The sequence below is a fragment of the Populus trichocarpa genome, chromosome 1, assembly GCF_000002775.5.
Source record: "Populus trichocarpa isolate Nisqually-1 chromosome 1, P.trichocarpa_v4.1, whole genome shotgun sequence".
Lineage (NCBI taxonomy): Eukaryota > Viridiplantae > Streptophyta > Magnoliopsida > Malpighiales > Salicaceae > Populus > Populus trichocarpa.
In genome coordinates this window covers 25,124,344-25,150,063 of record NC_037285.2, presented here as the reverse complement: position 1 = coordinate 25,150,063, position 25,720 = coordinate 25,124,344, and the positions used below count along the sequence as shown (strand labels likewise).

The following is a 25,720-nucleotide window of genomic DNA, read 5'->3' as shown; positions in this document are numbered from 1 at the left end:
TTCTAGTGAAAATTGAGGATGAAACAACTGCAAATAGACTAGCTTTTGCTTTTGATTTTCTTTGCCTCTTCATATGTATCTGCAACAGCTTTTCACTGATCATTAGCATCAAGGTATGCTTCCATTCGAACAGCCCACACTTGATAATTTGTTCCATCAAACACTGGAGGTGCCATTACATTCAATGGAGAGTCTGAACACATTTTTCGTTGGTTGGTTTTTTGTGTTTTGAATAAGGAAGGTGGTAAGTGTTTATGTTCTCTCAACCTCACAGGTCTTTCAAGAAGTTTTTTGCTCTGATACCAATTTGATAGATTTTGATAGAATAAAATGTAAATGTTAACAAAGAACAAAGCTATTCTGAAAACTTGGTTACTTTATTGATATCATAAGTCTTATTCTTAAAAACAACAAAAGCAAATAAACAGCAACAAAATCTGCTGTTGTTTGTTACATAACAAAAAAAAGATTATGGCAAATCCTAACAAACTCTGAAAACTTCAATCCAGCATGAGTTTTATTTAACTCTAAACTCTTTCCATCTTTCACATCAGCAACATGGATTAAGAGTGAGTTTACTCATTTGAACCATAATAATAATGGTATCTTTATTTACTGGAGAAAAGAAGGCACTGGGCATTCCAGCTTAAAACAAAGTAGGGTATGCTTCCCATACACACAGGCAGACATGAATGAAATGAGGTACAACTATTGTATTTCACTCGAAATATATAGGATCGAAAAGCATTCACCAGACCATTTCCATTTCAACTAAGTAATCCTGCAAAAGGAACAAATTTTGGTTAACATAGAGATGTATAGGTAGCTGCAGTGAAAAGAAAAGAGCAGACATTGATGGAAGTCATCAGAGTGAGAGAGTTGGCATTTGTATCTTACTTGGAACAATCAACATTGGGTGAAACAGCGAAAGGCAAGGTGATTCCACAGTTAGCTGGAAGAGCCTGTGCTAACTGGGGGTTTGGATTTATTTGCTTGGAAGCTGACTTGATGCAGTTACAAGCTGCCTGCTTGTCAGCCGTGGTTGATGCAGTAGCTTGAATAGCTGAGATTCCTGAACAGCATGCAGCAGGTGGTTTCCCAGTACCATTCATGAGGTATTTCACACAAGGCCTCAGGTCCTTGATTACATCACTGCAAGAAATTGCAGCATCAGAAGGTGGAGTGAGTAAAAGAAACATCATGAGAGCAGCCATTGCTGCCGCTACTACACTTGGAGAGTTCATGGCGCTGGAGAAGGTGAGATAAGACTAACTTGGAGCATTTCCCTTTACACTTGTTTCAATTTTATAGTGAGCCTGGAGGGATACTCACATGTACACGAAAGGTTAGAAAATTCTAAAATTGCAATGATTCAGTTGCTAATGAGTGCAAGAAAATAAAAAGAAGAAATGATCCAAACAAAGGAGTATAAAAGTCAAATTAGGTGGGATTAATGAAGAAAATTGTCCCATATTAACTCATGCAAGAATGTCTGCAATACTAATTGCCTGAAACAAGACTTATTGTTCAATAATCAGCGTCAAAAGGGTGCTCTGTCTTCTCCCGAGTCCCTAGTGCCTCTATTTTCCACGAGAGGCTAATCCTGTTGAGCAGTCCGAAAAATTCACTAATTCTGACCACTCCATCCTGAGTAAAAACGTTATTAGTGCTATACTGAAGGATGGAATATGCAACTGGACGCATCCAGTTGCATTCATAATCCATTAGAGCAAATAACATCAGCAGGCCGAAACCTAATACGGAATCCAGAAGTAAAGTCAAACCCTGAGTGTAAACATTTTGAGTTAGCACCATTTATTATATCTAGTTCCTAATTAAAAGTATAAAGAACAGAAAATCAATCTGACACTCAGTCTCCTGAAAGGATATCTCAACCATCCATAATTTTTTCTAATAGATTAATCGAAAAAGTAAAGCAAGGACATCAGGCTATTGTCTATGTTGACAATAGCCTGGCTGTTCAGAATTTGCTTTCCTTTGTGTTACTTATGTTGTTCAACTTAGACTAAACATATTATATTACAACACAAAAAATATCTTCCCCTACAAGTGGTGGTGTTTATGGTGCTTGGTTCATCCCATGTGTTGACGATGAAGCAAAAGACTACCAAAACAAATGTCGGTGCAATCAGTGAGATTAGACTGGTTATGTTGCGGACAGGAAACATCATACGTTCATTATAGTGATGTTCTCTTGACTGCAGACAATGCCTGCAAGTATTAACCCAAGGGAATCAATGAGGTCTATACTTGTGACTCTTCCAATTTCCTTGAAATTATGCCAAGAGGACCCTAGCTTTTGTCTAAAAGCACATCAATATCACCACAAATCCATTGTTATTGGAGACAACTGCTCTGCTTGATACACGACGCAATGAGGTCAGAATTTAGACGTATGCTGTCAAAATACTGAAGTGCTGCACGTTCATGAGGATGAACTCTATTAGAAACTGCAACAATTGACACTGCTTTAAATTTCTTACCAGCTGGGCCTTGCATGTATTCTTTTATGTCCATTGATTCTTGAACCTTCTTCATTGAATTCTGCACTCAAACAGAAATACAAACAACGCAAAATCTTTGTTACAAAGCACAGGGACAATTCATTCAAAGAAAATAAAACATAACTTTAAAAATGATTTACTTAAGCCTTGAGTAATGATTGCCAAAATGATTAGCAGAATTACCTATACCTTTTTTTAAAAATTAAGTTCACAATTACCATATTGTCACTTACTTGAAATTTATAGCCTGCAGATCCCTTGATCTTACTTAAGGTTAATATGTTGGTGTATATGTCATGTAGCTAGTCAATTGATTATATGTGGTATTAATTTTGTTCATGTAAATATATTTACTTTATTAATAAAACCTTATTTATATTTAATATTCATCAAATATTCGATTAATAAATTAAATATTTGATCAATGAATCTAGAGTAACGATAAAGTTCTTCGGACAAAATACTTTGTAAATAAAATTATAAAATTGTTATAATTATGAGATCCCTATTGCATCAAAGTATTATTCCTAATAAAATGTTCTTGGACAATGCTCTATTAAGACTGAATATTAATTAGAGCTATTTAGACTGATACATATTATGTTTTTTTTTCTTTATGAAAAGAAATAGTTGTTCTCATAAGTTGGGGAATGAGGGATACCTAGAACTAATATATAGATATTTGTCAGATGACATATTCACTGAATTGACTCGCATAAGAATTTCATAGGGAAAGATCATATGTGTTTATAAAAAGGCTCACGTAATGATTGTGTAAGTGATCCTTAAACTTGAGGTCACTAAGTTATCTTATATAGGGAGTGTTATGTTTTGATCCCATTACACTTTCTCCTAATCAATGGTAACAAATTGGCATATATTGAGTATACCATGAACTATATGAAAGTATTTAAGTAATCAAGAGATAATTAATCACCCTTGATGAATTAGAAAAGGTGTTTCATATGTTCTTAAATAGTATTGATTGTAAATCTTTGCACAATATAGAATAAAATTTGTAAAGAGTTTTAAATTTTATTCAAAGAATCAATGACTATGGTGTTAAAAACAAACATGATTTGACATAGTCGACACCCTCTATGCTATAATGTTTAAATTGAAACATTATTTATGAAGAGATAATAATTACACTGAGAAACTGGTCACTGAAATGTTAAGTCAAACCACTTATGACTTTTCTAATACTTGATCTTTAAATATAAATCAATTAATTGTTGAATTGATAATAAAGTAATTTATCTAATCCTATTTTATTAAGGATTATGATTTATATTTGGATCAACTTATTAGAGAACTTAATGAGTAACACTCATAAGAACTATTGATCAAAAATTAAAATGGAATGATTAATCAAGTATGACTTGATTATAAATAAGTTTTAGAAATTGAGAACTAGATTGTAATTTATATAGGAAATTACAATTCAAAATCTAGAAAAATCAAATAGGGACTTGATTGAATAGATTTCTAAAATTATCTTGAAATAATATACGTGATATTATTAGGGGATAAATTGATATTTTGTCATTTATAGAGTTTTCAAATTTCTATATAAATAAAAAGCTATGTCTCTTATTTTCTAAGGGGTGATGTAAGTAGAGTATAGTACGTAAACACCTAAAACACAAAAGAACAGAGTTAGCACTCTAAGATATAACAATCTCTCTCTTCCAAAAGGGTTTAAGAGATTTTTCAGTGGTGGTTCGTGTGGATTACCATTAGAAGCCGAATAATTGGACAACTTGTGATTTGTAACAACCTAGCCTATGAAACAAATATTCAAAGTCGAAAACAATATCTGATCTTCAAGTAATCTTCACACAAGACCCTAAAACAATTCTAAATTTGTCTGATTATTGGAACTCTAAAAAAAATATTTTAATTTATTGTTTTCATTGGATCTATATATTTTGAAAAACCGAACACAATGCACCAGTAGGAACAAATTCGAAAAACCAAAAGCGAGGCTGGGATCTAATACCAGTTACTAAAGTGAACAAGGTAGCAAAGACAATAGTTACCGGATAGCTTTTGTAGCAAACAGAGAAACTCCATCTATTCTACAGCTTTCTAATGAAACTAGGTCAACAAAACTTCATCTACGACTTTGGAAGTTTCCTTCGGTACTTTGTTTGTTTATTTATTTATTTTCCATTTTTTTTCTCTGGATTGAATTTTTTCTGTTGCTTTTGATGCAAGCATATAACCTCAAGACACCAAACAGAGAACAGGCTACATCAAGTAGATGAACGTGTCTTGGAGGAGTTTAAAAAGGAAAGAAATTTGATTAGCGTCAATTACTAGAACATAAATACAGTGTATTACTGACAAAGCAATTCTGAAGCATCTTACAGACAATTAACACAACTGGTTTCCACCAAAAGGAATGAATGTGCAAATGCGAAAGAAGACAATAATTTTCTGTCTCCAAAGTGGGAAATATAAGAAGGGGATATAAATGTAACTAATGAATAGAATCATAGATTAAATAAAAGAAAGACGCATTAACTTGAAACTACTCCATTCCATTCTGTCTTCAAAGATAAAAATTCAATTCAAAATAAATTTTATTACGGTAACTCTTAAATAAGTTTACACACAAATCCATATCCAGCATATCTATGTTCTGATAGCAGAAATGGATATCGATTTGGACATTCAGTTTCAGAAAATTACAAGGTCAACAAAAATCCCACACTTATCTAATCACTTGGATGAACTGTGTTGCACATGCCAGGGTTCTTGATGCACCAGAGAGGCTGAAGTGGTTCAGCTCTGATTCCTTTGTTGACCATTCTATGTCTCCAGTCGTTTAAACGATCCATTGCCTCTGCATATCTCTTCTTTCCTGACTCATCCCTGTTCCCTGACCATAAAGTCTCAGCCATTGCTGAAGCTCTTGGCCAAATCCGCACGTCCAAAACTGTTGGGTCTGCTTGCTCTGACCATAATGCTACTTCACCCCCTAGCACCAATTTGGTCTCCTCCGGAGTCAATCCATATGCTATGTCATAGTTATATATAGTTTGCCATGTTTTGAAAGGTCCACACCATGATCCACCATTGCCACTGTCACCACTTGTTGGTGGTGGATCATATTGGCTGTCATTCCCAGGAAAATCGCCATGGCCACAATCCAAATAATAAAACTCTGAGGATGAGACAATAGCTCTGTAACCAGAAGAAACAATCAGTTTCGTGTTGTTGGGACCGTTATTCCATGTCTGTAGGATGGTATGCTCAGGTGGAAGAAATGAAGGGCCCACCTTGACATTGGCATCCAACAAAATATCTTCCCAGTAAACCACCGTGCGATTGAGGGACACAATGTAAGGGAAGGTTGAGTTCACAAATTTCTCAAGGAGTTGACTGAGAGTTCCATTTTTGGATAGGAAGGACTGAATGGCCGGGTCAGCTTTCCAACAGCCTGGGATGATCTCATCACCTCCAGCATGGAAAAACGGTTCAGGAAACAAGGCAACTGCATCACCAATCACATTTTTTAGAACTTGGTAGGTATTTGGGTTCAAAGGATTTAGCTGGCCAGTTCCTGGTTCTGATGCGAGCCGGTCAGCCCATTCGCTTTCAGCCGGCCACCAGAACATGTTTGCGCAAGTCACGATATCTGGATAGGCTTCAGCCCACGATCCTGTATGTGCTGCAATTACCAATAATTCCTACAAGTCAGGTCTTTCAAATACCCTTTGAATCAAGAACCAGATAAAAAAAGGATGATATATTCACTCCTCCATCGCGTTATAGTTACAAGAAACCAACTCTTCCCAGTGGGTTCAAACGATTTTACCAGTTCATTTTTCTTATTAACATTCCTTTTGCATTTCACACTCTACTAGTTCAAACATAAGAACAAATATTAAGTTTTTGAAACTCTTAATTTGGCATTAGAAGAGCCTTAGAATGAGAGAAAAAAGGATGATGTTAGTGTGGAATAGAATTACAATCTCATCATTAACTGGACCACACTGCAAGAAACTAGCTTTTTCGAATTCAAAATCGCTTGGTCTCTTTATATCTTTTTTTTAATACAATTAAGGATGATGCTTTACGAATTTGAATAAGATTTACAATAAGTGCATCAAATAAAATGCTGAGTTAGAGCTGATTTAAGTTACTGTCTCTCTTTCATTAAAACAAGGAAAATCTGTGAAGGGAACCTAACAACCTTCAGGTTCAAACTAAAGCCAAATATATAATATACAGCATCAGTGCCAAATTGATCCATTGACACATTGTCTATATATTATAGGAGAAATGCTTAATCCTAAATTCCTGGTACTTGTAGATTGAGTGAGGGATTACATACTGTACACAATCACATATCATTTTAGCTAGGAAATGAAGTTTCTGGCTATATATATATATATGCATCGTTTGTTTGATCTGATAAACAAATGTGGCACCATGTCCCGGTAGTGAGTTCGGCATCTGCACTGCCAGATTAATAATTTGCTGAGGAAATTAATCAAGAACTTGCATGATCATGATATCTAACCTTACCCCCCCCCCCCCCCCCAAAAAAAAAAAAAAAAAAAAAAGATATCTAACAAACTTGATATTTGACAAAATCAGTAGTGGCATGATGTTTGCTACTCTAGTCACTAGTGCATGTAATTAATTAATTAATTATATATTCCCGATCTCCTAATGAATTGAGCGATTGATTAAGCTTGGGGCATTAATGAAAATAATCAATATACCTGGAGAATCAATTTCCGGTAGAACCCTGACGCCATGCTCCAAACCAAACCGAACAATTGTTGCAACATCAGCTGGAGAGTAGAGCATGTCATTCCCATAAGACCCTTTGTCAGCAAGAGCAGGCTCGGATGGAAGCACTAAAGGAAAAGAGTGAGAATCGGTAATGTGCCAATGGAAAACGTTGAGCTTATTAGCACTCATGGCTTTGATGGTCCTCAAAATGTCATCCACTGGGTAGTAATTCCTAGAGGTATCCAACATGATCCCTCTATGCTCAAACAGAGGCGAGTCCCACACGTCGAGCCCAACAGGAACAAGCAATGGTTTCAATCCCCAGACCAGTTGAGAAAACGTCTCCAGACCCCTCATGGCGCCCCATACAGTCTCGGCCGTCAGATTGGCGGTGGAGCTAGCAGTGGGGATGGCAAGGGCGTAGGACTCGTCAACGGAGTGTTGGAGTGGGGCGGAGAGGTCTTTGACAGTGATGGTCAGGGCCTGCAAAGGAGGGGACGAGTTGGAGAGGTTGACTGGGGGAGGAACGAGAGGGCGGTGGTGCTCCGTGAGGATTTGGAGGCGGTAACGGTTGACTGCAGGGGAGAGATGTTGGTGGTAGGGGGAGGAGATAGTGAAGTTTGGGGAGAGAATAGTGGCGAGTGGGATCGGCCAAGACAGGGTTCTTGGCTTCGGCCATACCCATTGAGCTGATGTTGCTGTAAGGGAGGCACTAACCAGCAAGTAAAACAACGTTAAGAATAAGGAACAGCGGCTGCTTATTACCAAGTTACTCGTCATGCTTGCTAAATTGGATTGGTTAAGGAAACAGTCAATCCATGGAAGAGCAAGCTACAGGTACATGTATATATAGCGAAAGAAGTAGCTAGCCAAAAAAACAGGAGTCTTTTGCTGGTACTTTGACTTGTTTTGTAACAAGTAGTTTTTGTTTGTTTGTAGGTGGAGCTTAGCAAGCGGCTCGTCCATTTGCTGCATTCTTGGACGTTGATGATGATGCTCTTTAATTTCTACTCCGGTCTCCGTCCTTTTAATTGGATAAAATTAATCACATAAACGTCAGGCTTGCTTCACAAACGAGAAGTTAATCCCTGGGTTTGTTTCCTTCTCTTGGATTCCTGTTTTTTCGATCATACCATATTCATCTTCATGCAAAATTAATTAATTACTAATTATAAGAAAAACTAAAAGGCATCGATTTCACCGTGGTCCTAGAGAACAATGTTATCCCATCTAATGTCTTCTTCACAAAACTGAAAAATATTGCTTTTTAGGGTGTTTTTATATTTACACGGCGATTCAATTGGCGTTGTTGAATTAACTAGGGGCAGAGCATATTGGTTTTCACATAAATTTTTTGCATCTTGCAATGACGTTTGTACCCTTAAAAACAAGATGACATATACCTATCCACCTAAGGTTGTTTTTGGCGTTTCATATTTAATTGCACATTGAATTAACAAACTTACCCCTAGATACCCAAAAAAAAAGAAACGGGTGTGCAAGGGCATTTGTGTATTTTCATTTTGGTTTTTGGGTAATTATCAAATTGAGGGAGGGGTTGTTACGTACTTTCCACTAATTATGCCCAATTCACTAATATCTAATACATTACTATACTTTAAAAAAAGTCCCCTCTTTTGGCCGGCCACATGCTTCTCTTTCCACTATGAATTTTGTTTTCTTTTCACGTCATTTCAACAAGATTTCTCACTTTCTCATTATTTTTCATGGTCTATCACAATTATGTTATTCAATTCTCATCTAACGAACCCTAATCTTCAATCCCTAAAAATTCCATCAAAACCAACTAAATCTAGTAAAACATGTTTAATTATGTCTAAATACTTTACTAAATAAAGATTTGAGTTTTCACCACTTACTAATCAAAAGTCTTCCAACTTCTCTTTCTCCTCCAAGATTGTCGTCCTTCTCTCCTTATCCCTTTACTATTTCCCCCTTCATTCTTCTCTTAAATGAGTTATTAAGTGTTAAATTTCACAAAATCTCACTTCTCTCACTCTAATTCTTGGTTTTTTTCTAAAGCTTCTTAAGGTTTTTTCCTGACAATTCTAGAATACTCTCAAGCTCTCTTTCTTTTTCTTATGGGCGGCCATGATGGCTATTTAGAGCATCTCCAACCACTGGAGAGCCAAATGAAAAGTTAAATTTAAAAACGTGTACTTTTAACTTTTTTTATTTTTTACAACTCCAGCGCAGTAGGGAAAAGAATAGCCAAAATGGTTATTCAATATGTGAAAAATTATTTCTACATGTTTCTGTAGAAATAGCTAAAATAAAGTTACCGTTGGCAACGACTATTTTTATAGCCGTTGGTCAACAGTTTTTTCTTTTCTTTAAAAGCAGAAGGAAAAAAACTTGTTTTTTTTTTAAATCTTGTATTGTGCCTCACTTTTCTCTCAAATTTAGAAAAACAAAAATCAATTATTCTCTGGTTAATTAATAACATCGGTTGTGTTAATTAGCTGAAATTAAAAGGTATGTTTGTTTAAAAGTTTTTTTATTTTCTCTTTAATATCTCTTGATTTTGTAGACCTTTTGTTGTTAATTTGATATTTGTGATGATTTGTATTTCTTTGTTATTTTATGTTTTTGATATGGGTTAAGGAAAACAATTTTTTATTTATATTGTTATCTTTGACAAAATTGAGAGGAAGTAATAATAATAGCTGATATTGATAAAAATATAGAGTGACATATTTAAAATTTATTTTTGATTGTCTGTTTTAATTTGAGGTTAATTATATTTTGTCTTGTTGAAAATACAATTAAACTAGTATATCAATCCTCTTTTAGTTCCAAAAAATAGTCAAATTGTAATGTTAGAACAAATAGGATGCAATGCTTATTATTAATTCACATGTATGTAAACTGCAAAATTGCTAAACATTGAATGTGCGCTTCTTTTACACTCTCTTATAAGGTTTTAACTTGATTTTTTTTTTTAATGTAGATGGATTCAAATTTTCCAAGCTCTTTCACCAACTTTCTTATGAGTGAGTCAGAAGATATTCTCTCTCAACAAAGTGATTCTAATCAGTTAATTGATGACTTAACATACTCGAATTTAAATGTCCATACAATAAAAAAATTACAAAGAAGTAAAAACTTCTCACCAGAGGAAGATTGTTTACTTGTCTCTGCATGGCTAAATACAAGTAAAAATCCAATTACAGGAGTTGAACAACAAACAAAATAGTTCTGGGTTCGAGTACATGCTTACTTTATAGAGAATGGAGGAAACTTGAATAATTGTTCCCAAATAAGCATCTCAAATAGAAGGCAAGAAATAAATAGAGAAGTCGGTAAATTTGTTGGATTTGTTACTCAAATTGAAAATCGTCAGCAAAGTGGAATGACCGAAGAATCAAGGGTAATTTTAATATTCATTTTCATGTTAAATTGTTTAACATATATTTTAACATTATTTAATTTCTCTAATTTTTTACTTACCAAATTAATGATGCTCGATAAATGTATGCTTCTTGCGTTGGCAAATGATTTCAACTAGAACATTGTTGGGTTATCTTAAGAAAATAACCCAAATGGCAATTTGAGCGTGCAAGTCAACATCAAAGGTCAAACAAGAAACAAAAAAGTCATGTCAATGCAAGTTCGATTTCATCAGCTCCATCTACCCCTGATTCTGTTAGTTTAGGAGAAGACAGTGAATCGTTGATTTATCAAGATAGACCAATTGGTCAGAAGGCTGCAAAGGAACGACTTAAATGTAAACAAGGAAAAGATAAAGTTGGGGAGACAACTGTAACAAATCTCTTACAATAATTCAAGGATACTCTAGTTGAAATTGAGGATCAGAAGAAACAAGACAAAAAGATTATGTTAGAGCAACAAGCTATGATGATTCAACAAAGTCAAGAGAAACAAAAATTGGACAGGATTGAGAAAGAAGAACAAATTATGAAAATGGATATTTCTAATTTGGATCCAATTTCTGCAGCGTATTTTCAAAATAAAAATTTAGAAATTATGCAAAAGAGGGGTTTTAATTTTTAATTAACTAGATTTATTTATTGTTTAATGTAATGTATTTTTAATTAACTAGATTTATTTATTGTTTAATGTAATGTATTTTTAATTAAATATTTAGAAATTTCTTGGTTATTTTAAATATATTGTTATAAAAGTGGTATCAATTCATAATACTTTTTTGAAGTTCTTCTAACACTTAACAACAATAAGTAGGATTAATTAACTTAAAAGATAACAACCATAATGAAAAAAAACATAAAAAACTTGAAAATTATGATGACATAAGAAGTTCAAAGCTAATGATTCTACTAGTTACCATATTGTTCCCATAAATGTTCAACCAAATCTTCTTGTAGTTGAGAGCTAGTTGCTCTATCCCTGATTCGATTATGAATTTGAAGAAAATCATGTAGTTCTGGTATTTCACCATGTGACACTGATATAAAGGAATTGACTTCACGTTCATGGTTAAATCCAAGGTTCATTGCTCATTCATCCTCAATAATCATATTATGCATTATTATGCAAGCTTTCATAATATTTGCAAGCGTTTCTTCATCCCAGTATCGAACAGGTCCACGTACAATTGCAAAACAAGATTGGAGCACCCCAAATGCCCGCTCCACATCCTTTCTTGCAGACTCTTGCTTACTTGCAAATATTTTCTCTTTGCTCCTAATGGTCTTGGGATTGTCTTAACAAAAGTTGACCAATTAAGATAAATCTCATCTGCTAAATAGTATCCCATTGTATATTCATGCCCATTAATTGTATAATTGACAGGAGCAGTACGACCTTCAGCAAGTGCAGCGAAGATAGGTGACCGATCAAGAATATTAATATCATTTAATGATCCAAGCATTCCAAAAAAGGCATGTTGTAACAGTGTTAAACGTGCACGAGGTGCACACTTCGGCAGGCTGTCCAAAACAGTGCCTAAGGGTGCTGGCAGGCATGCCAACAGTGGGATAAATCGGCAGCGCAAATTTATGCGGCTGTAGGTTCGTCAAAGGAAAATCGGCAGCACAGATTGTTGACGAACATGGGCTTGACGATGGAATGTCCAAGCCAGGCAGAAAAACTCGTCAAGGGCATAGGCTGACGAGAACTGGGGCTATCGAGGAATTCGGCAGCGAAGACATTGGCAGCCTGCACGCAGATGCGAATTCGGCAATGCGGGAATTGGCAGCCTGCACGCAGATGCAAATTCGGCAGCGCGCAACAGCTTGTGCAAGTCAGGGGCTCGACTTGGCATGATCTAAAACTTGGACGAAGGACTGTCCAAGGCATACGAGTGACTCAACAGCTGACAAAGCAAGAGCTGGCAGATGGGGCTGTCAGGTGGGCATGCAAAACGTGGGCTAGTGGCAGTCATGGTCTTCCTAGATCATAGGATCATGGGGCAGAACGTGGTTGAAGTGGCAGTATCATGGGGGCAAAATGTGGGAGCATAACTGAGGTGCTCTCCAAGCTGCTGAGATCATGGAGAACATGGGGGAAAACTACCCACTACTTGGTAGATAATGGGGCCACTATGTTCATGGGTGAACATAGGTGAGATAGTGTCCCACTACTTCCTTAAAAGTAGAAATGGGGGGTGTGCCTTGTAAATGCTTGTCTCTAAATACTTATTGTAGCTTTTGGTTGAGGGGGCGGCATGTATAGACATGCAGCAACATGCGTGGGGAATGTTTAGCATGTAGGGGCATGCAAGAACATGTAGAGCACTAGTTAGAGGTAGCTTGGTGTAGTATGCAATTTTTGTGCATAGCACACTTACGGATTTGTGTATAATTCCTTTGTGTACGAGATCAATAAAGGTTGGGAAAGAGTTCCTGTAAAGCTTGTTGTGTACTTTGATTATCTTATTCTACTTGTGTATTCCGCTTGCTTAGTTACTAGGCAAACACGAGTGGGATTGGCGAGGGAAGACTGAGTCTAGTGAGGCACTAGGCTGCCGCACGGGTTTATTCGCGGAGCGAAAAATTACCCCGTGACACATGCCATATCCAAAGATCTTGTGAAGCCACCGCCTCTAGAATTATAGTTAGTTCACGACAATAACCAGTATACATCTCATGCCATGCAATTGGGCATTTCTCCCATTTTCAATGCATACAGTCAATGTTCCCTAACATCCCTGGAAATCCACGTTGCTCTCCAATTGATAATAATCGACAAATATCGGCCTCGTTTGGTGCCCTTACATACCAATCACCAAAAACTTCTACGATTGCTTTGATGAAAGCTCTAAGACTTTCTATCGCAGTGCTTTCTCCAATTTGAAGATATTCATCAGTAAGATCTGTAGGAATACCATATGCAAGTATTATGTGAGCTGCAGTTACCTTTTGAAGGCAAGATAAACCAAGAACACCAAGAGCATCTGTCCTTTGTTTGAAATATGGATTATGAGTTTCCACTGCATTTGTGATCCGAAGAAAAAGACGACGACTCATCCTAAATCTTCTTCGAAATTGAGTTTCAGTGAATTTAGGATTTTTAGCAAAATAATCATTATATAACCTTAACTCACCTTCCTTTCTATTACGATTGACAATATTGTGAACAAGAATAGAGCCACGATACCTTGTTCTCCACTCTTGATTATTCGATTCTTCTTCAGCAACCATAGGGGTTGCAATGTGAAAAACAAACACAGGAGTGTCATCATCAAAATCAAAAGCATCATAAAAATTAAAATTAGAATGATTCATGATGAATTTTAATGAAATATATTTTTGATTCGAGAGAAAAAAATGGAATGATGAGAAAAAATGTTAAGGTATATGAGAATATTTATAGATGGATTATTTTTTTAAATTTTGAAATCTTAGAATGTTGACAGTTATTTTTTTAAAATTTAAAATTTTTAAATTTAAAATGTTGACGGTCATTTTTTCAAAATTTAAAATTTTTAAATTTAAAATGGTGGCGGTCATTTTTTCAAAGCATGAATTTTTTAAAAAAAAATTGAAAATCAAAATTTAAAATATTGGTGGTTTTTTTCAAAGTTTAAATTTGAATTTACTTTTAAAAAATTAATTTTTTAACAGTAACATATAAAACTGAAAATTAAAAATATTCATATAAATTAATTTTAATTTTAATTTTAAATTATATCTTTTAACTTTCATATTACTTCATTAATTTTATATTACTTTTATAAATTACTCATATTACTCATATAATTAATAACATCATAATTATATTATATATAAAATATATAAATTAGTTATATAATTATATTAAAATTAATTTAACATGAAATATATTAAAATATTATTGGCTTTTTTAAATAGCTTTTTGTCATTAGAATGCACATAATCAAAAAAACTATATTTATACTATTCAAAAAATCATTTTATCAATTTGGCTCTTCAATTTAGCATTTTACATTGGAGATGCTCTTACAGCCAACAATGTAATCAATTCTTCTTATGCCTCTACCTTGTATCTTTGGTGCTTCCTTGATAAGTTTTTTGTTCGTTTATGCTAAATTTAAATTTAGCTATTTTCAATTTCATTAAATTATATTTCTCTATTTTTATTACTCAAGATCACCTTCATTCAAGTTTTATTCACATTTCTGTATTTTTTTTCTTAAGTATTTTCAGAATTTTATTTTTTTAAAATACATTCACCAAACATTTCATTTTATTTTATCCATAGATTATCCCTTTAAGGTAAATAGTCACCTTAATTAGTTGGAAAAGTTTATTTTCTCTTCTTCTTCTTTTTTGTTTTTAGGTATTTACATTTTCTTACTTTCTTTTTCATTTTCTATGGGATTTTCTATTCATTTTAAAAAACAAAAAACACTTACTACCAATATTGTTTTTCATGCTTTATTCCAATTTCTTTTGAAACCCGAGTTGGCCTAAGCCCTGTTCCCCTACATCACAAGTCAATTTATCAGGTTGAACATGACTTTAAAATAATGTATTTTCATTTTGATTTTGATTTTTTCAATTGTTTTCTATTTTTTTCAGATTTATTCTTCACTCTCTTGATTTTTATTTTTATTTAGATTCTTTTGTGAATTTATGGCCTTAAATTTTTTTAATTTTGCCCTTCAATTCAATAATTGATGATATTTGAGGTTCTGACCCTCAATGTTTTTATTTTTAATTTTTATTTTTAGTTCTTTTATCAAATTTTAATTTATTTTCAATTTTATCATTGGATCTACAATCTTGGATTTTTTTCAATTTCACCTGTGTTTGCTGGCTGGTATTATTATTTTTTGAATTTTTTTTTCATTGATTTTTTTTCAATTTCATCTTTCATCGTTTTGATTCTTGAAGATTGACGATTATTATTATTTTTAGTTCTCTTTCTATAATATCGAGTTTTTAATATATTTTTTTCTTTTTTAAAATACATTTATAGCACTTAAGCATTGTCTTTTTACGCTTCAAAAAATTCGGCTCGGCCCGCAGTAAAGCACTGGCAAGCTATCTAGTAACGATAACTAATTGAAAAGGAAAATCATTGTTACTCTCCTCACCATGTTACTATGTTACTGCTCTAATTGTTCATTAGAACAATAACCTTTATTTTATTGTTTGCTTTTTCTCTTTTGCTCTTTCTTTTTTCTTATTTTATTTTTCATATTTCAACATTGTGTTTATTGGACATTCAACTTTGTTATTTATTTTAGTTTTTTTTATACAGGGTTATCATAGTCTCAGAAAAATATCTCGGTATTGAGTTGGTGTTCTGTTTTGCAGGCGTCTATTTTTTATCATATAATTAAATAAAAATAGTTTTTCTTAAAAAAAACTAAGTTATTAAACTCAATGAAGTTCATAATCCAAGTCGCAAGTTTGATGAGTTAACCTTGGTTGATCGAGATTTATCCAATATGTCGTCGTCTCAAAATCTTTTTTAAAAAAGATGTCTTCTTGAAAATATTTTTAAAATCAATATCAAGTTTTTACCAGTCGTTCAAATTTCTTTTAACTCGTCAAGTCGACCGGGTCATGTTAGGACAACTTATATACAATTTAATTTTAAACTCAAGTTAAACAAATAGTATAATTGAGAGGTTTGATGTTTGATATGTTGAGTTGAATTTAATGACATTCTCGAAGAATTTTTTTTAATTTGGGCATAACTGCTTTACATGTAAAAAAGTTATGGTCGGTAGTGCAGGGAATTATCTAGTTCTTACTGTACGAATAGGTGCATTCGTGATGGTATTTTTTTTCTTTTTGTTAAATACTTAATTAATCTACGAAGACTTTTAAGATACTTATTTTATAACTACCAATACTTAAAATATATGAAATATATATAAAAAAATAAACACAAAAAAATAAAATTGTAATTATTAATTATTACAACTTAAATATTATAAAATTTCCAGATAGATCATCTCTTATGTTTTCAGATTAAATAAATAGTTACATTTATCAAAACCAATAATTTAATACAAAAAAATTACAAAAAACCTTCTATAGTTTGATTTTTATTTCATTTTCTCTTTATATTTTTATAAATTAAACTTTTTATTCTGTAGTTTACATGATTAATAACAATTTACATCTTTAATATTGTATTTTCTTGACTCGTGATGTAAAGTATAATTTATGAATATATAAAAGGAAAGTAAAATTCAAATCAAATTATTAGAGGGTTTTTATTATTATTCCATTTAATAATTGAGATTGTTGAAACCGGCCCATTCTTTATCTATTATTTTATGACCTCTTTATACATAAAAAGATTATATTTGAAAAAAAATTAAAAAGAAAAATAAAACTGATGTAACTCTTTAAAAAGACAATATTCTAGAGACCATCAAGCTCGTTACTTCTTATAATATGAGAGGGCTTATCCACCTATTATCTTGAGCTTTTTGGCATGGATGTGCATCCTCTAACAATTCATTAGCGACGAATTACTAAATGCTATCATTATTTTGCTAAAGCTATGTCTTGTGTTGTCTCATATAATTTAAATAATTCATATATTGGATATTTCTTTTTTGGTATTTTAAGGATCTTACATTGAGACTGAATTTCTCTATATTTGATTCTAAGGAGGCCATCTATAATAGAATTAACACATTCACAATAAATTATTTGTTTTGCGATTTTTCCTTAGCTTCCCATACACACAGGCAGACATGAATGAAATGAGGTTCAACTATTCTATTTCACTTGAAATATATAGGATCGAAAAGCATTCACCAGACCATTTCCATTTCAACTAAGTAATCCTGCAAAAGGAACAAATTTTGGTTAACATAGAGATGTATAGGTAGCTGCAGTGAAAAGAAAAGAGCAGACATTGATGGAAGTCATCAGAGTGAGAGAGTTGGCATTTGTATCTTACTTGGAACAATCAACATTGGGTGAAACAGTGAAAGGCAAGGTGATTCCACAGTTAGCTGGAAGAGCCTGTGCTAACTGGGGGCTTGGATTTATTTGCTTGGAAGCTGACTTGATGCAGTTACAAGCTGCCTGCTTATCAGCCGTGGTTGATGCAGAAGCTTGAATAGCTGAGATTCCTGAACAGCATGCAGCAGGTGGTTTCCCAGTGCCATTCATGAGGTAGCTCACACAAGGCCTCAGGTCCTTGATTACATCACTGCAAGAAATTGCAGCCTCAGAAGGTGGAGTGAGTAAAAGAAACATCATGAGAGCAGCCATTGCTGCCGCTACTACACTTGGAGAGATCATGGCGCTGGAGAAGGTGAGATAAGACTAACTTGGAGCATTTCCCTTTACACTTGTTTCAATTTTATAGTGAACCTGGAGGGATACTCACATGTACACGAAAGGTTAGAAAATTCTAAAATTGCAATGATTCAGTTGCTAATGAGCGCGCAAGAAAATAAAAGGAAGAAATGATCCAAACAAACTAGTATAAAAGTCAAATTAGATGGGATTAATGAAGAAGACTGTGCCATCTTTAACTCATGCAAGAATGTCTGTAATACTAATTTCCTGAAACAACAAAACTTATTGTTCAATAATCAGCATCATAAGTGATGCGAACCTTACGTATAAAAGGATTCCTGAACCCACGGACAAATTGATTTCCTTTCAAAAAAAAGCTAAGATTAATTTAAAATTTGAGCTTGGCAGTAACCTTGTTCTGAAGAACCAAGACCATAAGAAAGACCACCTCCACCTTACACCTACAGTATAGAAAACGCCATGAAGATCGGTCAATCATTCGATAAGTATGAGTAGTTCAATCAAGAACCAAAATATGAGAATCACCATGCATAGAGTACACACAATATGCATCAACTTTGTTATTATTGTTAAAACCGAATAAAATCCTTCATAAGAGTATTTATATATAAACCCTAAAACTAATGGGTCAAACATACATTCAATTTAAATAAAGCTCAAACTAATTAAAATTACGTTCAAAATAATAAAAATAAATAGAACAATAGTCTAAGTAAAATCATAAACATGTTAGAAAAATAAGCTCTTGATCTCACTCTTTTTTGTATAAAAACTCAAGTGTTTACATTTTTTACTCTTCTTTTCTGATCCTTTTTTCCTTCTTTCTACTCTTTGCTTCAATTGAGTTTTTTTCTTCGTTACTCGAATTTCAGTCTTTTCTCTCCTCTCTTATTTTTTTTAAGGCTCACTTTATTTTCACTCTTAAAACTCATGACCTCACATGGTTTATTTGTCTCCCTAACTTTGTTTTCTCTTTTCAGCTTTAATTAGTCTTATTTAAGCCTTCGAAGCTCTCTTCAACAAAGATAAAAAAAAAAAAAAAAACTAGTCGAAACTAAGTCATAGAGAATCAAGAAAATTAACATGAAATAAAAGCACGAATTGAAAATATATAACCTGAAATTAAAGCAAGCTCAAATACCAATTGATGCGAACCCTACGAATATAAAGATACGCAAACCCACAGACAAATTGATTTTCTCCCAAGAAAGCTAAGATTACAAGAAATATAGAAAATGCCATGAAGATTGGTCAATCCTTCCATAAGTTTGAGTAGTTCAATCAACAACCAAAGTATGAGAATCACTCACCACACAGAGCATATACAATATGCACTGAATAAAATCCTTACATAAAAGTATTTATATGGGGTAAGACATGCATCCAATTTAAATAAAGCTCAAACTAATTAAAATTAGATTTAAAATAATAAAAATAAATAAAACAATAGTCTAAGATTTGTTTTTACCTTTTGCTGCATATAATAGTGAAAAACACCCAAGAGAAATAATTGTTGAAGAATACTTGTTGAACAAAAGCTTGATGCCTTATAAAATAAGAATTAATTTCTGACCAATTAATTCTTCTTATTTGATATGGAATAAAATAAATAAGTCAAAGGCTACCATATAAGTTCTCAATAGCATTAAAAACTACCTGTAGTGAATGAAATTCATAACTCTTAAGGAAACAATGTCTTTTCTATTTTTGCATTTTGCTGACAAATTCTAGGCCCAACTTCAAACATGTTGTTCTTTCTTATCTGAATGAATTAGCGGGTCTAACATGTATAGTTAAGAAGGTATAAATGTATAGTTTCCAATCCAATTAGAATCTCATCCAAACTCCTTTTGTAGCTCCAAATATGACCTGAAAAGTAGATAAAGGTCTAGGCTAGCAGATTTGAACCTTTTTAACTCAAACTTCTTGACTTAACCCATTGAACTCTTCTTGGATCCACTTCGTTTTAGGCCTTAGAATAAACCCAATGAACACTCCTAATAAATTCTTTGATGTCATAGCCAAGTTCACATAAATCAGAGTGTTGTCTTCTCCTGAGTCCCCAGTGCCTCTATTTTCCAAAAGAGGCTAATCCTCTCTAACAGTCCGAAAAATTCACTAATTCTAACCACTCCATCTTGAGTAAAAACCTTATCAGTGCTATACTAAAGGATGGAATACGCAACTGGACACACCCAGTTGCATTCATAATCCATCAGCGCATATAACATCAGCAGGCCGAAACCTAATACGGAATCCAGAAGTAATGTCAAACCCTGAGTGTAAACATTTTGAGTTAGCACCATTTATTATATTTAGTTCCTAATTAAAAGTATAAAGAACAGAAAATCAATCTGACACTCAGTCTCCTGAAATGCTATCTCAACCATCCATAATTTTTTTCTAATAGATTAACCGATAGAGTAAAGCAAGTGCATTAGGCTATTGTCTATGTTTATAATAGCCTGGCTCTTCAGAATTTACTTTCCTTTGTGTTACTTATGTTGGTCAACTTAGACTAAACATATTATATTACAACAACAACAAATATTTTCCCCTACAAGCGGTGGTGTTTGTGGTGCTTGGTTCATCCCATGTGTTGACGATGAAGAAGAAGACTACCAAAACAAATATTGGTGCAATCAGTGTTGTCTTTGACTAAGTACACATTATAATCAATAATAAATCTCAACAAAACAAATTACTAACCGCTCTCTTATTCTGTCAAATGAGCCATTTTATTTCTGTATTGGTTAGTGAGATTAGACTGGTTACCTTGTGGACAGGAAACAGTGTATGTTCATTATAGTGATGTTCTGTTGACTGCAAACAATGCCTGCAAGTATTAACCCAAGGGAATCAATGCAGGTCTATATTTGCGATTCTTCCAATTTCCTTGAAATTATGCCTAGAGGACTCTAGCTTTTGTCTAAAAGCACATCTATATTACCACAAATCTATTGTTATTGGAGACAATGCTCTGCTCGATACACAATGCAATGAGGTCAGAATTTAGACGTATGTTGTCAAAATATTGACATACTGCACTTACATGAGGATGAATTCTATTAAAAACAGCAACAATTGACACTGCTTTAAATTTCTTCCTAGCTGGGCCTTGCATGTATACTTTTATGTCCATTGATTCTTGAACCTTCTTTATTGAATTCTGCACTCAAACAGAAATACAAGCAATGCAAAGTCTTTGTTACGAAGCACAGGGAAAATTCATTCAAAAGAAAATAATACACAACTTTAAAAATGACTAGCAGAATTACCTATACCTTTTTTCAAATTAAGTTCACAATTACCATATTGTCAATATGGTCAATACACCAGTAGGAACAAAAAACGAAAAACCAAAAGCGAGGCTGGGATCCAATACCTTTTACTAAAGTGAACAAGGTAGCAAAGACAACAGTTAATGGATAGCTTTGGTAGCAAACAGAGAAACTCTACTTATTCTACAGCTTCTAATGAAACAAGGCCAACAAAACTTCATCTACGAATGTTGAAGTTTCTGCTTAGGAAGTTTCCTTCTGTACTTTGTTTCTTTATCTCTTTTCCTTTCTTTTTTTTCTCTGGATTGAATTTTTGCTGTTGCTTTGATGCTTCTAAGCATATAACCTCAAGACACCAAACAGAGAACAGGCTACATCAAGTAGAAGAAGGTGTCTTAGAGGAGTTTAAAAAGGAAAGACACATTTGATTAAGTCAATTACAAGAGCATAAATACAGTGTATTACTCACAAAGCAATTCTGAAGCATCTTACTGACAATTAACACAACTGGTTCCGACCAAAAGGAAACAAGTCATTTAAATATTCCATTTGGTTCAGTAACAGAATACAGGCACAAAAACAGAAAGAGAATTCGAAAAATCAAAAGAAAAACATACCTTTCCTTCCCTGATAACGATAAGAGAAAAGATCAGCAATCATCAAATAGTTATCCAGATTTGGTTAGTAAGGGAAGACAAGACTTTAAACACTGAGATGCACGCATTCTCTTAAGAACTAGCAGTGTGAATGTGCAAATGCGAAAGGAGACAATAACTTTATAAAGGGTTGAATTCGTCTTAAGTACACAATAATTACTGATATCCCTCCAAAGTTGAAAATTTAAGAAGGGGGTATAAATGAAACTAATGAATAAAATCATTAGACCAAAAAAAAGAAAGAAGCATTAACTTGAAATTCCATTCTGTCTTCGAAGAAAAAAAAAAAAACATTTCAAAATAAATTTTATTACGGTAACTCTTAAATAAGTTCACACACATATCCATATCCGGCATAACTATGTTCTGATAGCAGAAATGGATATTGATTTGGACATTCAATTTTATAAAATTACAAGGTCAACAAAAATCCCATACTTATCTAATCACTTGGATGAACTGTGTTGCACATGCCAGGGTTCTTGATGCACCAGAGAGGCTGCAGTGGTTCAGCTCTGATTCCTTTGTTGACCATTCTATGTCTCCACTCATTTAAACGATCCATTGCCTCTGCATACCTCTTCTTGCCTGACTCATCTCTGTTCCCTGACCATAAAGTCTCAGCCATTGCTGAAGCTCTTGGCCAAATCCGCACGTCCAAAACTGTTGGATCTGCTTGCTCTGACCATAATGCTACTTCACCCCCTAGCACCAATTTGGTCTCCTCCGGAGTCAATCCATATGCTATGTCATAGTTATATATGGTTTGCCATGTTTTGAAAGGTGCACACCATGATCCACCATTGCCACTGCCACCACTTGTTGGTGGTGGATCATATTGGCTGTCATTCCCAAGAAAACCACCATGTCCACAATCCAAATAATAAAACTCTGAGGATGAGACAATAGCTCTGTAACCAGAAGAAACAATCAGTTTCGTGTTGTTGGGACCGTTATTCCATGTCTGTAGGATGGTATGCTCAGGTGGAAGAAATGAAGGGTCCACCTTGACATTGGCATCCAACAAAATATCTTCCCAGTAAACCACCGTGCGATTGAGGGACACAATGTAAGGGAAGGTTGAGTTCACAAATTTCTCAAGGAGTTGACTGAGAGTTCCATTTTTGGATAGGAAGGACTGAATGGCCGGGTCAGCTTTCCAACAGCCTGGGATGATCTCATCACCTCCAGCATGGAAAAACGGTTCAGGAAACAAGGCAACTGCATCACCAATCACATTTTTTAGAACTTGGTAGGTATTTGGGTTCAAAGGATTTAGCTGGCCAGTTCCTGGTTCTGATGCAAGCCGGTCAGCCCATTTGCTTTCAGCCGGCCACCAGAACATGTTTGCGCAAGTCACGATATCTGGATAGGCTTCAGCCCACGATCCTGTATGTGCTGCAATTACCAATAATTCCTAAAATTCAGGTCTTTCAAATACCCTTTGAATCAAGAACCAGATAAAAAAAGGATGATATATTCACTCCTCCATCGCGTTATAGTTACAAGAAACCAACTCTTCCCCGTGGGTTCAAACGATTTTACCAGTTCATTTTTCTTATTAACATTCCTATTGCATTTCACACTCTACTAGTTCAAACTTAAGAACAAATATTAAGTTTTTGAAACTCTTAACTTGGCATTAAAAGAGCCTTAGAACGAGAGAAAAAAGGATGATGTTGGTGGGGAATAGAATTACAATCTCATCGTTAACTGGACCACATTGCAAGAAACCAACTTTTTTGAATTCAAAATAGCTTTTTCTGGACCACATTCCTATTGCTTTACGAATTTGAATAAGATTTAGCATAAGTGCATCAAATAAAATGCTGAGTTAGAGCTGATTTAAGTTATTGTCTCTCTTTCATTGAAAGAAGAAAAATCTGTGAAGGGAACCTAACAACTTTCAGGTTCAAACTAAAGCCAAATATATAATATACAGCATCAGTACCAAATTGATCCATTGACACATTGTCTATATATTATAGGAGAAATGCTTAATCCTAAATTCCTGGTGCTTGTAGATTGAGTGAGGGATTACATACTGTACACAATCACATATCATTTTAGATAGGAAATGAAAATTCTGGCTATAGATATATATATATATGCATCGTTTGTTTGATCTGATAAACAAATGTGGCACCATGTCTCTGTAGTGAGTTCGGCATCTGCAGTGCCAGAATAATAACTTGCTGAGGAAATTTATCAAGAACTTGGATGATCATGATATCTAACCTTATCCAAAAAAAGAGAGAGAGAAATCTAACAAACTTGATATTTGACAAAATCAGTAGTGGCATGATGTTTGCCACTCTAGTCACTAGAGCATGTAATTAATTAATTATATATTCCCGATCTCCTAATGAATAGAACAATTGATTAAACTTGGGGCATTAATGAAAATAATCAATATACCTGGAGAATCAATTTCCGGTAGTACCCTGACGCCATGCTCCAAACCAAACCGAACAATTGTTGCAACATCAGCTGGAGAGTAGAGCATGTCATTCCCATAAGACCCTTTGTCAGCAAGAGCAGGCTCAGATGGAAGCACTAAAGGAAAAGAGTGAGAATCGGTAATGTGCCAATGGAAAACGTTGAGCTTATTAGCACTCATGGCTTTGATGGTCCTCAAAATGTCATCCACTGGGTAGTAATTCCTAGAGGTATCCAAAATGATCCCTCTATGCTCAAACAGAGGCGAGTCCCACACGTCGAGCCCAACAGGGACAAGCAATGGTTTCAATCCCCAAACCAGTTGAGAAAACGTCTCCAGACCCCTCATTGCGCCCCATACAGTCTCGGCCGTCAGATTGGCGGTGGAGCTAGCAGTGGGGATGGCAAGGGCGTAGGACTCGTCAACGGAGTGTTGGAGTGGGGCGGCGAGGTCTTTGACAGTGATGGTCAGGGCCTGCAAAGGAGGGGATGAGTTGGAGAGGTTGAATGGGGGAGGAACGAGAGGGAGGTGGTGTTCCGTGAGGATTTGGAGGCGGTAACGGTTAACGGCTGGGGAGAGATGTTGGTGGTAGGGGGAGGAGATAGTGAAGTTTGGGGAGAGAATAGTGGCGAGTGGGATCGGCCAAGACAGGGTTCTTGGCTTCGGCCATACCCATTGAGCTGATGTTGCTGTAAGGGAGGCACTAACCAGCAAGTAAAACAACGTTAAGAATAAGGAACAGCGGCTGCTTATTACCAAGTTACTCGTCATGCTTGCTAAATTGGATTGGTTAAGGAAATAGTCAAATCCATGGAAGAGCAAGCTACAGGTACATGTATATATAGCGAAAGAAGTAGTTTTTGTTTGACTTGTTTTCCAACCAGTAGTTTTTGTTTGCTTGTAGGTGGAGCTTAGCAAGCGGCTCGTCCATTTGCTTCATTCTTGGACGTTGTCTCCGTCCCTTTAATTGGATAAAATTAATCACATAAACGTCAGGCTTGCTTCACAAATGAGAAGTTAATCCCTGGGTTTGTTTCCTTCTCTTGGATTCCTGTTTTTTCTATCATACCAAAACCGAAGAATGTTGCTTTTTACGGTGTTTTTGTATTTTTACAGGGATTTAATTGGCATTATTAAATTAACTAATAGTGTATTGGCCTTCACATAAAATTTTTGCATCGTATGGGTTTTTTTCCCTTGAAAGCAAGATGACATCTGCTTATAACCCGGGGATATTTTTGACCTTTCAAATTTAATTGCATATTGAATTAACAAATTTACCCCTCGAAGCCAAAAATTGTGTATTTTACTTTTGGTTTTTGGATAATTATCGAATTGAATTGAG

The 25,720-nt window shown here is 34.5% G+C and overlaps 3 protein-coding genes across 10 annotated transcripts; all 3 read right to left on the bottom strand.

Moving 5' to 3' along the window:
* Positions 1-358: 358 nt before the first annotated feature.
* LOC18095017 (non-specific lipid-transfer protein 8) lies at positions 359-17,977 on the bottom strand. 3 transcript variants are annotated; one of them, XM_052449964.1, is made up of 3 exons: positions 17,824-17,977; positions 898-1,090; positions 359-781 (listed from the first exon to the last, which is right to left on the bottom strand). In XM_052449964.1, exons 1-3 carry the CDS (start codon positions 17,975-17,977, stop codon positions 772-774), a joined length of 357 nt encoding a protein of 118 aa, XP_052305924.1. In that variant the 3' UTR covers positions 359-771. The 3 variants fall into 3 exon arrangements, with proteins under 3 accessions (XP_052305924.1, XP_052305923.1, XP_006369492.1); XM_052449963.1 differs by lacking the exon at positions 17,824-17,977 and having other exon boundaries at positions 359-541; positions 727-781; positions 898-1,298; XM_006369430.3 differs by lacking the exon at positions 17,824-17,977 and having other exon boundaries at positions 898-1,296.
* LOC18095016 (beta-hexosaminidase 2) lies at positions 5,096-8,173 on the bottom strand. Its single transcript, XM_006369429.3, has 2 exons — positions 7,265-8,173; positions 5,096-6,204 (listed from the first exon to the last, which is right to left on the bottom strand). The coding sequence occupies exons 1-2, from the start codon at positions 8,055-8,057 to the stop codon at positions 5,249-5,251; spliced, it is 1,749 nt and encodes a 582-aa protein (XP_006369491.1). The 5' UTR covers positions 8,058-8,173; the 3' UTR covers positions 5,096-5,248.
* LOC18095014 (beta-hexosaminidase 2) lies at positions 17,347-25,297 on the bottom strand. 6 transcript variants are annotated; one of them, XR_008058324.1, is made up of 9 exons: positions 24,354-25,297; positions 22,374-23,333; positions 21,749-21,786; positions 21,283-21,650; positions 21,051-21,167; positions 20,774-20,834; positions 18,390-18,438; positions 17,631-18,049; positions 17,347-17,514 (listed from the first exon to the last, which is right to left on the bottom strand). XR_008058324.1 is itself a non-coding variant. In XM_052449962.1 (2 exons), exons 1-2 carry the CDS (start codon positions 25,144-25,146, stop codon positions 22,378-22,380), a joined length of 1,749 nt encoding a protein of 582 aa, XP_052305922.1. In that variant the 5' UTR covers positions 25,147-25,292; the 3' UTR covers positions 22,229-22,377. The 6 variants fall into 6 exon arrangements, 1 of the variants encoding a protein (XP_052305922.1); XR_008058322.1 differs by lacking the exon at positions 21,749-21,786 and having other exon boundaries at positions 24,354-25,296; XR_008058323.1 differs by lacking the exon at positions 21,749-21,786 and having other exon boundaries at positions 21,384-21,650; positions 24,354-25,296.
* Positions 25,298-25,720: the final 423 nt, after the last annotated feature.